Here is a 12452-nt window from a genome sequence, read left to right on the forward strand (position 1 = left end):
GAAAGTTACAACAACAATGCAAACAAAAACCGATAGGAGTGCAAAGTAAAGGAAACTAAAATAAAGAAAAACATGAAAATAAAGTACTGTACATATGTATAAATTACATGAGTACATCAATTCTTGCCGATTTTGTTTAAAACACTAAATGTAAGCTTAGGCAAAGATTGATCATGGCTGATGACGCTTAGTTGGTCAAACATCTCAATGTAGAATCTTCCTGAAAACAAGCCTTGTGATCCAGCGATGTCATCACGAGACGGACTCCTGATACAAAATCTACTCGCCAAAAGCACAAACAGCACTTGCAACACACTCAGGCAAGAGAGAGCAGTCATTAAAACGCTATAGTGAAACTCCACTGTGAAGAGCTGATGGGCAATGTAAGCCTCCGCCTGGGATTGGGGGTGACATTGCTTTCGATTGACTGGGCAAACACAGAGCATCCTGTTAGGTGCGGATGAGAGGACAGCAAGCGCCGACCGCTGGGGCAAGGGTTCTTATCGGTCGCCTCCCTGTACCGGAACCACTCGCGAATGAAACAACCGTGACCAAGTGCCATCCACTCAATCCTCGTCGCTGGCCACGTACGATGAAAGACTGCCGAGGAAAACATGCGATTAACGGCGGCACTCAATGCAACCGTGCATTAATATCTTTTGTACCGATGGATCAGTGGGCCTTAAAAATGTTATCTCATGATGAATGCATGCAGTAAGACATCTAATATTTGATCCCGCCACTGAGCCGGCCGGTGCAGGACCTTCCCCGAAAACAACGGACCGAAACTCCGCGCGACCCCATCATCGCACGCCAGATGTGGTCACTACCTTCAACAAAAGGCAAAAATTCAAGCGCAAAATCCAGAACCGTAAAGTGACCTGCAAACCAGAGTGCACTGTGAACCAAAGAGAGTGTCCTATGAACCAATGGGCACATTGTAAACCGCAGGGTGCATTATAAACCAAAGAGCGCATTGTAAACCATTGCAGGGGTGGCAAATTCATAGGAGGCTCAGCAGCGGCAAGTTACTGAGCATGTTGTTTATATTATGAGACCTCCTTTGCCAGAAACAAGATAAAGGAATAGGTTTTACCCTTTTAACTGGCACAAAAACTGACACCTTTATTCAAGGCATCATGTTTGCAATAACCACAACACAAGCAGTCAAAATGCAAACAAAAAAGACAACTCTGATAATAATATGCACTGTCCTTGAATTTGATTGGTCCACACCCGAGACAGCTTTCAATCAAATTCAAGGACAGTGCATATTATTATTAGAGTTGTCTTTTTGTTTGCATTTTGACTGCTTGTGTTGTGGTTATTGTAAACATGATGCCTTGAATAAAGGTGTCAGTTTTTGTGCCAGTTAAAAGGGTAAAACCTATTCCTACATGTTGTTTATGTCATTTATTATGAAAATTCTGTCACAGTTCATATGATCACTGTTACATTGCTGTTATGACTTTATGTTGGTGATTTCGAAAACGTTTTTTGGTTTGGTCATGTTTGTTTGTTGTAGTATGGAGTGAGACTGATGGCCTTAATCTAAGTTGTCTGGTTGTTGTTGTTGTTGTTTGACTTGCAACCCACTGGGATTTTTTGCACACAGCGTTGGTGTACGGTGCTTTTTCTGCAATACTTTGCTGTCTTTTGTTGGATTTTCTGTTTGCACAGCCACATAGTCACTTTAAGACGTTTTTCTTGTTCATTTTTTTTGTTTGTTGCGGTTGCACCCGATTCAAGAGCCGAATGGCTCACAGGGCTATACCAAAATAAATGAACTTGAACTTGAAGCCATCGCGTGGCATTGCCACTCAAATAAGGAGCTTTACGTTTCCATCCACCAAACCATTCGCAAAGGAGCAGGAATACAACATTACTTTTTTGCGAGCAACATAGACATTAGCCATGGCTGGGAATCGAACTGAGGTTACAGGGTTCAGTGCGGTGCACTAACACCGTGCCACCACTCCGAACCCGTATTCCTGAAGAATAAGAGGCCATCCCACCTTTCCAAGGGTGAAGGCTGTGTCAAAAAGCGGTCCCATTTCCATAATAATGTTAATAATGCCTCTGCACACAGTATGCTGCGATTGCAAACAAAACTCATTTGACATGGGGGGTGGAATGCCACGCAACAGTTACTACTTCTAAGCCCTCAGAACAAATAGATACGGCTCTATGTACACACCGAGCCACTAGGACGTGGCACGGGGTAGATGTCAAGATGTGGCCAGAGTCACACACGCGGTTGTCTCTGATCAGATCTCTCCAAAAAACAGACGAGGTCGAATGTAGTGTGGCCACACGGGCCCTTTCTTTCTGCCGACGGCTTGGGAATGGTTTGCTTTTGAGGGAGCGCATGACACGCGCGTAAATATGGTGCTGGTGTCTTTATACGCTGCGAGTGAAATCTCTCGCGTTCACCGGTACATTGTCAATCCACTGCTGGATGAGGGGGTCCTGGGGGTTATTTGACCATACTTCCCCGTACTGATTAGTACAGGTTGGTGAAGGCAGAAGGGGAGGGGCTGAAGATGTTTGAGATGCATTATTTATTAATGGCCGGGAGCAAAACTCAGTCGAAAGGTCAGTGTAGTGCACCAACCACCAGGCCACCAGCCCCATCCAATCGGACACACATCATACATTCAATATTTCTTTAAAACTCTAAATACTGATATAATGCGCACTCATGCCAGGAAAATAACGTTTTACATAAATTAACTATGTTCCCTTTTTTTAAAGGGTAAAAAAAACGTTATTATCTACAAATAGCTGTGCTATCAGGTATGTCCAATAGCAGGATTATTGACTCAACTAATTGCCACTGTGTGGATTCAGCCTCACGGCCGAGGCTATCATTGCCTGACTCCACCCTTTGGGGTTTCAAAGCTGAAACAATGCTGCCCTTCTCATGTGGTGACACCGTATCCACTCACAGTGAATCCAGTAGCCACATCGTGCCAACAGTTCCAATCGGGAGATGTGGAAATCACGTGGCCTATGACATCCTGGCAATGCATCATGTGACACAAGGGTTTGTGTCCACTCTACTGCTGCTGTATGTGACGCATCGGATCTGGAATTGTACAAAACGTACTTGGGCATATGGATTCAATTTGAATGGAGCGGTGACGCAGGGGTTTGCACGATACGCTATGAGACCCAATGAGCTGAGCTCGATTCCACACCTCAACCAGTCCTGGGGTTCCCCTCTCACCGACAGGCCCTGACCAGCAAGACGAAGCACGGTCAAACAACACCCATGCGTCACACGGCCTGGTGACAGGCCTTCATCAAGCAGTGGATAGGCAGAGGAAAGTACTGATTAAATGAGAGGGCAGGGTTACCCGAGTTGGTTTTCACAGCACGGTTCAGTGCAGGCCCTTAAAATAACACAACAAGGCACTTTACCCAGAAAAGCCTCACGGAATGTGGGCCAAGGTTTTTCTTTAGGGGTGTACCTCAGTTTGGACATTTGGGAAAAATGCCATTGCGACGTGTTTGGCTTCATGAAATCCACGTTTACTCTGGGGCTAGCACTCGTAAATCTCCAGAGTTACCATTCAAGAATACATTGCTGTACTACCATCTTCTGTTACATCTTAGCCACATCACAGGCCATGCCTGCAACACATCACTCCAAAGCAGCCTCTCCCCCATCCCAGTGCTAACCGACCTCAACGCCTGCTTAGCTTTTGAGATCAACCTGATGCCTATGTTATTGCGGGCGACATTAGCACGTAAAATAAAGAATGATTGACTGCATGGACGTGAATTTGAGGCGAGGGGGACGATTGAGTACTTGTGGGAGGTGGGCAGGTAGGGGGGGTGGGGCGTCCATAAATGACGTCACGCGATTTTGGACGATTTTTGACCCCACCCCCCTCGTCACACGACGTCACGTAAAGTCAGACCCCCCCCCCTCAAATATGACGTCACAAAGCTGTGCCCCCCCCCCCGCCCCAAAAACCATATTTCCATTTTGAAAATAAAACATGCTACAAATCGCTTTAAACTATTGTCATTGTAGTGCGTATTTAATGTGGCGCTGCACTCTGATGTTGTAGGAGTGTCGTTATAACAATTCGTGCTGTTATAACAATTCTATATTTATTTAAAGTTGCGCATTTTGATGTGACGTCACATTTCTCACCCCACCCCTCGTCACACACCGTCACAAATGTCTGACCCCCCCCCCCCACCTAGGTGCGTGACGTCATTTATGGACGGCCCCTAAACAAAATGTCTAAAGCAATGGCTTAAACACGGCGTGATGTGAACAGCACGCATACCGCACGCAATCGTAACATCCAACATTTCTGCAAACGGCTCAGCATAAGATACAACACCACCATCATAAACATCAATGCAACACGGGGATTACATTAGTCCGAGGTGTGCACGCGCGCGCGTGCATGCGTGTGTAAATATGACTGCATTGTGCTCACCAAAGAAACACGACCAAGATTACGCACTCGAGGCCTTTACTTCTCATCGTCCGGCCGGTGAGGTCGCCTGAGAGCCGGCATGGTGAGGCGGGTTGGTGGTGGTGGTGGTGTTGATGGTGGTGGTGTTGGTGTTAGTGTTGATGATGTGGCTCAACGCAGGCATCGCCTCCCTGTGAGCAGCTGATCCGCCACGCCTACCGGTGACGTCACGACGGGAGCATCTCCCGGATTCGGTGAGGGGGAGGGAGTGGAGCGTGGGGCCGCGCAGCGCTGAGCGCTACCATGGCAACGGCAGAGGCGATGGCGGGCACCGATTTCTTGGTGGAGAGCACTCGATCCCGGGGGAGTGTGCCAATTCCCCGTCGGAGTGCAACGATTTTGGCGGTGTGCACCGATTCGAGTGGAGTCCAACAATTTCGGTGGTGCGCACCGATTTCAGTGTGCACCAATAACCGGGTTTGCGCGGCAACAATTCCAGTGGAGTGCACCGATTCCGGTGGTGTGCACCAATTTTGGCGGTGTGCACCAATTCCAGCACACAGCGTTGGTGTACGGTGCTATGTCAGGAATATGTTGATATTCTTAGCTCTTTCGGTAAAGTCACGTTGAAGGGAAACAATAAAATAATAAAATAAATACTACATATTTTGTTATAAATATATATTTTATTATTTTATTGTTTCCCTTCAACGTGACTTTACCGAAAGAGCTAAGAATATGAATTACTGCAGTCACGAAAGCTTTAAATCAGAATATTTTGATGTTTTTTTTCCTGGATTTTCTGTTTGCACATGCACATAGTCACTTTAAGATGTTTTCTTGTTCATGTTTTTGTTTGTTGGGGTTGCACCCGATTCAAGAGCCGAATGGCTCACAGGGCTATACCAAAATAAATGAAACTATGAAATGAAACTATAACTATGTGCACCAATACTGGTCGCGTGCACCGATTCCAGTTGGAGTGCACCGATTCCAGTTGGAGTGCACCGATTCCAGTTGGAGTGCACCGATTCCAGTTGGTGTGCACCGATTCCAGTTGGTGTGCACCGATTCCAGTTGGTGTGCACCGATTCCAGTTGAGTGCACCGGTTCCGAAGGAGTGCGTCGATTGCGGTGAATGTGCATTGCCCTTAGTTCTTAGTGCCCACGTGATAGCCACAGTACACTAAAGAGATATGGGAGTTCGGTGTAGGTACCGCCACCTACACCCATTCCGGTGCAAGTCCCCATGCTATGCCGTTACATTGTTACAGTTTTACACAATCTTCGTTGTTTTATCAAATCGGAGTACAGTCGTACACCACGTTGTGGGCAAGTCAACATTGGTTGCCCTATGGATAGACTCGCACCCGGCCATATTAATGTAGAATTCCCACCACTTTCATCGCTGTAAAACAGCAGATTAGCACCGCCACATTGCTCATTTGAACAAAAAATAGTTTAAACTTCAATGAGTGCACGATAACAGCAACGAGTCATAAACAGTAGAACACAACAACGTTAAACAATAAAGCGTGTTTAATGTTACAAACCACACGTATATTCATTATAAAAAGGTACAAAACAAAAAACATGGTAACTGAACAATATATTATACAAATTCCACGTTACAATGAAATGATGTATATAAATGTATAGTTGTGCTGTGCCTTGTATTCAATGGGGCAATTCCACAGTGTTATATTACAATAGCCCAAAAGTAATGCCTCCCCTACTTATTATTTCAATTCATTAATTCCCATAAAACCGATGCAAAGTCTAAGATATTCCACGACACGAATCTCATGCACGTGTGTCTGCATGGCAAGAGGCCTCCCCCCACTCACAACATCAACTCCGGACCACTCGCAAGCCAAAGGACGTCAGAGGCCATGGCAATTTGTCTGGACTGTGCCACGCCATTCACCACCACCACACAGCCCCATATCCGGCAACCTCTGTTTATTATTGGCCTGTTTGGCCCCTTTGAAGGCTGGCTCCCTGTTGCAGTGTCATTTTAAAATGGTACCGCTGTAAGGAAGCCGTTAGCAAATGGTTCACGTGACGCTGGTGAAACCTTTCACCGTGACGAAATAATGTCCCTTGCGTTTGGTACAAAAATATAGAATAAGACGGAGACTATGTTGAAAAAAGGAAAATGTTCATGGCACTTCCATGCATAAACAAATAATAGTTTGCATCAGTTACATACAGAGTTATATAAGATACAAGGAATTCATCTTTTGGGGTATCCGTCATATAATACGTAGCACCATTAAATGTAAATCATATTGCAGACTTGCAGTGGCTGGGGTTCAAAGTGGGCCGTAACAGGACTTGAATACATCCTCTTTTTATGTGAATACGACAATCCCGCCACGTCTGCGCTGCGAGTGAAAAGGAAACGAAAAGTGATAAGGGTCCGAGCCACCGTTGTGGAGGTAGGAGCGAGATAAGTGAGGGTCGGAGAGTTGGTACTAATTGCAGAGTGTGGCTAAATGAGACAGGGCCACCAGCATTTGCTTGGCTAGTGTGCTCCACCAAACAAATGTCTGGCCTCCTCCCCACGCCAACATAAGGACTTTTTAGTGTTTTTTTGGTATTTAGTGTGTTGCTCTAAGACCGTTTTAGGCCAAGCAAAAACAGAAAGTGAAAATACGAGAGGTCGTAGATTTATTTTGGTATGTTCTATACTTTGTGTGTGTGTGTGTTCTCCCGACACTCCTGTCTCCTCATATAAGAAAACAATTATCACTTGAAATAGGATTTGACAATCGTCCAATAAGACCTTCCCTTTTGACTCAATGGGGTTCTCCTGAGTAAATAAAAAAAATACACTAATCACCCTTCACTGCACGAGCTGTCTTTAAAATAAAAATGTGATTCACTTGGGGCAGCGTCTCTGCTCCCCATCTTTCTATTCCCCCGCTCTCCACAACCAGTTTAGTTTATGTTGACGGTGTGTACGTGCGTCACAACATAATGTAACGGTCTAGCGCACTTCCTAAATGAAAGAACAAATGTGATTCGCATGAATTAAAAAAAGCACTAAAAGTCTCCCAAATGAACATAGCAATATCTCTGCGTGGCATCCCCTGCTTAACTTATGAGTAGTACCCAAGGTGACTAGTCTTAAAAGTCACCCCTTGGTTAGCCTAGGCTCCCATTGCCCATCCACTTGAACCATTGCAAACGCACAGCACAATTTTAAAACCAAAGCCACTAATACTTAGTAAAAGCATACATTAATAAACCTGAATGGTGAAATTGGCATGTCACCTTGTAACCTGGGATTTAAAAGGATATAAACACTTTTAACACCATTCATCACATTGGTTTCTTTTTTTAGAAAACTTTAGAAAATTAAATTGAATGAAAAATAAAATGATAAAGACACCAATAAAAGTATTTGGCTTCAATACAATAAAAAATACACGATGGCAGCCATGATAAAGGCACTAATTATAAATACCCTAGTGTCAGGGATACTTTGTCATTTTACAATTTCTAGGAGCAATTGTGTTTAAAGGAATACATTTTTTTAGAGCGCTCAAACTCATAATCAAATTGCTGAGTTTAATAAAGAACTCCCATCGTGAATGACAAAAATTACAATAAAACCACGCCATCCATGCCACTCTTTGCGGCAGCAAAGCTCCTGATGCTTGCAGCAAGCTCCTGAGAATCCGGCTGCGTGGCTTTGACGATCTCAGTACGGGAAGGCAGCCACGGATATTATGACCACGAACGTGGTCTGATGGTCCACCTTCCCCGTCTCGCTGAAGGACAACGCTCGCACCTTGAGGCGGTAAATGCGGTTGTCCTGCAGGGCCTTGCGCGCAAAAATTATCGCGCGGCCGCCGCCGTTACTGCCGCCCCCAGCGCCATTGGCCGAGCCAAAGAAGCCCGGGACGACGGAGGCTCCCTCCTCGCGCACGCCGAAGGGCGACGTGGCCTCGTGCTCCATGCTGTAGAAGGAGGTGCGCGTGTGGGGTCGGCCCGCGCGCGTAAAGGCGCTCAGGCGGATGAGATCGGTGCCCGCGGGGACCCCGGCGGGCAGCGACACCAGCTTGTACTCCAGCACGAAGGGCACGAAGGTGCACTCCAGGTCGCTGGTGCTCGGGCAGGACCTCACGCAGTGGCTGCAGGGGGGCAGGGGGGCGGGGGAGGCATTGTCAACGTGAGGGCTGTAAGAATGGGTATGGGTCACACTCACAGTTTAATTAAGCATTTAAAAATACCTTAACTAAATTAATTATCTGGAATCCAAAGAGGCAAGTACTAATTGATTTGCAGGTGTTCGGCAGGTGCGTAAGCTCTGAACATTTCTCACACAGTCCGAAATTCTCTAAAACCCCACTGCACTCAAGTTCAGATAATTAATGAGTGATGATTATCTGAACTGGTCCTGGACCTCTCCTAGGTTGACTCAGCTTCAAATGAGTAGCTGGTGCAAAGTGTAAACATTGCCACTAGGGAGACAAAGGTGGCCCGGCGTAGTACTGGGCATCCACCCCCTCATGTGCCGTGCTTTCCTTCATACGTGCTCGCTAACAACGCATGCCCCATTGGTCCGCTAAGGCTATACGCCAGATATATGTCTTTTTGTCTTTTGATTGTGCGAGTTAGTGGGTGAGTGACTGTGTGAGTTAGTGGGTAAGTTAGTGGGTGAGTGACTGTGTAAGTTAGTGGGTTAGTTAGTGGGTGAGTTAGTGGGTGAGTAACTGTGTGAGTTAGAGGGTGAGTTAGTGGATGAGTGACGGCGCGAGTTAGTGTGTGAGTGACTGTGTGAGTTCATGGGTGAGTTAGTGGGTGAGTGACTGGGTGAGTTGGTGGGTGAGTTGGTGGGTGAGTTACTGGGTGAGTAACTGTGCGAGTTAGAGGGTGAGTGACTGTGTGAGTTAGTGGGTGAGTGACAGTGCGAGTTCGTGGGTGAGTGACTGTGTGAGTTCGTGGGTGAGTTCGTGGGTGAGTGACTGTGTGAGTTAGTGGGTGAGTTAGTGGGTGAGTGACAGTGCTAGTTCGTGGGTGAGTGACTGCGTGAGTTCGTGGGTGAGTGACTGTGTGAGTTAGTGGGTGAGTTAGTGGGTGAGTGACCGTGCGAGTTCGTGGGTGAGTGACTGTGTGAGTTCGTGGGTGAGTTACCGTGCGAGTTAATGGCTGAGTGACTGTGTGAGTTAGTGGGTGAGTTAGTGGGTGAGTAACTGTGCGCGTTAGAGGGTGAGTGACTGTGTGAGTTCGTGGGTGAGTTCGTGGGTGAGTGACCGTGCGAGTTAGTGGGTGAGTTACTGTGCGAGTTCGTGGGTGAGTGACTGTGTGAGTTAGTGGGTGAGTTAGTGGGTGAGTGACTGTGTGAGTTAGTGGGTGAGTTAGTGGGTGAGTGACTGTGTGAGTTAGTGGGTGAGTTAGTGGGTGAGTGACCGTGTGAATTAGTGGGTGAGTTAGTGGGTGAGTTACCGTGCGAGTTAATTGCTGAGCGACTGTGAGTTACCGTGCGAGTTAGTGGGTGAGTAACTGTGTGAGTTAGTGGGTGAGTTAGTGGGTGAGTAACTGTGTGAGTTGGTGGGTGAGTTAGTGGGTGAGTAACTGTGTGCGTTAGAGGGTGAGTTACTGTGTGAGTTAGTGGGTGAGTTCGTGGGTGAGTGACCGTGCGAGTTCGTGGGTGAGTGACTGTGTGAGTTCGTGGGTGAGTTCTTGGGTGAGTTACCGTGCGAGTTAGTGGGTGAGTGTCTGTGTGAGTTCGTGGGTGAGTGACTGTGTGAGTTAGTGGGTGAGTTAGTGGGTGAGTGACAGTGCTAGTTCGTGGGTGAGTGACTGCGTGAGTTCGTGGGTGAGTGACTGTGTGAGTTAGTGGGTGAGTTAGTGGGTGAGTGACCGTGCGAGTTCGTGGGTGAGTGACTGTGTGAGTTCGTGGGTGAGTTACCGTGCGAGTTAATGGCTGAGTGACTGTGTGAGTTAGTGGGTGAGTTAGTGGGTGAGTAACTGTGCGCGTTAGAGGGTGAGTGACTGTGTGAGTTCGTGGGTGAGTTCGTGGGTGAGTGACCGTGCGAGTTAGTGGGTGAGTTACTGTGCGAGTTCGTGGGTGAGTGACTGTGTGAGTTAGTGGGTGAGTTAGTGGGTGAGTGACTGTGTGAGTTAGTGGGTGAGTTAGTGGGTGAGTGACTGTGTGAGTTAGTGGGTGAGTTAGTGGGTGAGTGACCGTGTGAATTAGTGGGTGAGTTAGTGGGTGAGTTACCGTGCGAGTTAATTGCTGAGCGACTGTGAGTTACCGTGCGAGTTAGTGGGTGAGTAACTGTGTGAGTTAGTGGGTGAGTTAGTGGGTGAGTAACTGTGTGAGTTGGTGGGTGAGTTAGTGGGTGAGTAACTGTGTGCGTTAGAGGGTGAGTTACTGTGTGAGTTAGTGGGTGAGTTCGTGGGTGAGTTACCGTGCGAGTTCGTGGGTGAGTGACTGTGTGAGTTCGTGGGTGAGTTCTTGGGTGAGTTACCGTGCGAGTTAGTGGGTGAGTGTCTGTGTGAGTTCGTGGGTGAGTGACTGTGTGAGTTAGTGGGTGAGTTAGTGGGTGAGTGACAGTGCTAGTTCGTGGGTGAGTGACTGCGTGAGTTCGTGGGTGAGTGACTGTGTGAGTTAGTGGGTGAGTTAGTGGGTGAGTGACCGTGCGAGTTCGTGGGTGAGTGACTGTGTGAGTTCGTGGGTGAGTTACCGTGCGAGTTAATGGCTGAGTGACTGTGTGAGTTAGTGGGTGAGTTAGTGGGTGAGTAACTGTGCGCGTTAGAGGGTGAGTGACTGTGTGAGTTCGTGGGTGAGTTCGTGGGTGAGTGACCGTGCGAGTTAGTGGGTGAGTTACTGTGCGAGTTCGTGGGTGAGTGACTGTGTGAGTTAGTGGGTGAGTTAGTGGGTGAGTGACTGTGTGAGTTAGTGGGTGAGTTAGTGGGTGAGTGACTGTGTGAGTTAGTGGGTGAGTTAGTGGGTGAGTGACCGTGTGAATTAGTGGGTGAGTTAGTGGGTGAGTTACCGTGCGAGTTAATTGCTGAGCGACTGTGAGTTACCGTGCGAGTTAGTGGGTGAGTAACTGTGTGAGTTAGTGGGTGAGTTAGTGGGTGAGTAACTGTGTGAGTTGGTGGGTGAGTTAGTGGGTGAGTAACTGTGTGCGTTAGAGGGTGAGTTAGTGGGTGAGTTCGTGGGTGAGTTACCGTGCGAGTTCGTGGGTGAGTGACTGTGTGAGTTCGTGGGTGAGTTATTGGGTGAGTTACCGTGCGAGTTAGTGGGTGAGTGTCTGTGTGAGTTCGTGGGTGAGTGACTGTGTGAGTTAGTGAGCGAGTTCGTGGGTGAGTGACCGTGCGAGTTTGCGTGTTGTTGTGATCTGCAGTATAGTGGCTGAACTCAGTACGGGTGAGACAAAACACGGGGGGAGTTCTCAACACGGGTGGACGAATCAATGTACGTGCACAGCAGCAGCACGAACTGGTGACTTGAGTATCACTCCTTGCAGGTGACGTGCTGATGAGTGCTGTGCACCTGGAGGACGAGTCCTTCTGATATCCCGACGGGCAGGGGGTGTCCACACACTGGTACCCGCCCCGTATGTTGAAGCACATCCGACTGGGTCCGCACTTGACGTTCTGCTCTGAGCACTCGTCAACATCTGGCGATACACACAGGTGACCCCCCCCCCCACCCCCCGTTCACTTACTGCAGTGGTTCTTCAGCTTTACTGTAGCCTGCACCCCATTGATTCTCAGAAAGGGCATCTCGCACCCCCAGGGGGTGTGTGCACCCCAGGTTAAGAACCACTAGCTTACTGCACGCCACGGACACGTGTTTGCTCTGCATGCATATACGCGTCAATAGGTGACCCTGTTCACTTGTTGACGCGTATGAAATGCGCAAAGACAAACATACCCCCACTTTCTTCTTTGGTTCTTTCGGTAAAGTCACGTAGAATGAGAATAAAATAATAAATTGATAAAATAAAATAACACAATAATATTCTCACGACGTTTCGGCCACAACAC

General features: G+C 47.6%; 2 protein-coding genes across 4 annotated transcripts in view; both read right to left on the minus strand.

Annotated features, from left to right (window-relative positions):
- Positions 1–4677, minus strand: part of LOC116953147 (SUN domain-containing ossification factor-like) — a 28936-nt gene extending 24259 nt beyond the window's left edge. For all 3 annotated transcript variants that reach the window (XM_032973047.2, XM_032973046.2, XM_032973048.2), the window contains exon 1: positions 4461–4677. In XM_032973047.2, coding sequence (XP_032828938.2) covers positions 4461–4507 — 47 coding nt within the window. In that variant the 5' untranslated portion in view covers positions 4508–4677. The remainder of the gene's footprint in view (positions 1–4460) is intronic.
- A 1283-nt stretch (positions 4678–5960) lies between these two features.
- Positions 5961–12452, minus strand: part of LOC116953104 (hemicentin-1-like) — a 144700-nt gene continuing 138208 nt past the window's right edge. Inside the window, exons 106-107 of the mRNA XM_076074757.1 lie at positions 11956–12082; positions 5961–8581 (exon numbers count right to left, since the gene is read on the minus strand). Coding sequence (XP_075930872.1) covers positions 8149–8581; positions 11956–12082 — 560 coding nt within the window. The 3' untranslated portion in view covers positions 5961–8148. The remainder of the gene's footprint in view (positions 8582–11955; positions 12083–12452) is intronic.

The sequence above is a fragment of the Petromyzon marinus genome, chromosome 50, assembly GCF_048934315.1.
Source record: "Petromyzon marinus isolate PM22_M1 ecotype Great Lakes invasive population chromosome 50, UKy_Petmar_22M1.pri1.0, whole genome shotgun sequence".
Lineage (NCBI taxonomy): Eukaryota > Metazoa > Chordata > Hyperoartia > Petromyzontiformes > Petromyzontidae > Petromyzon > Petromyzon marinus.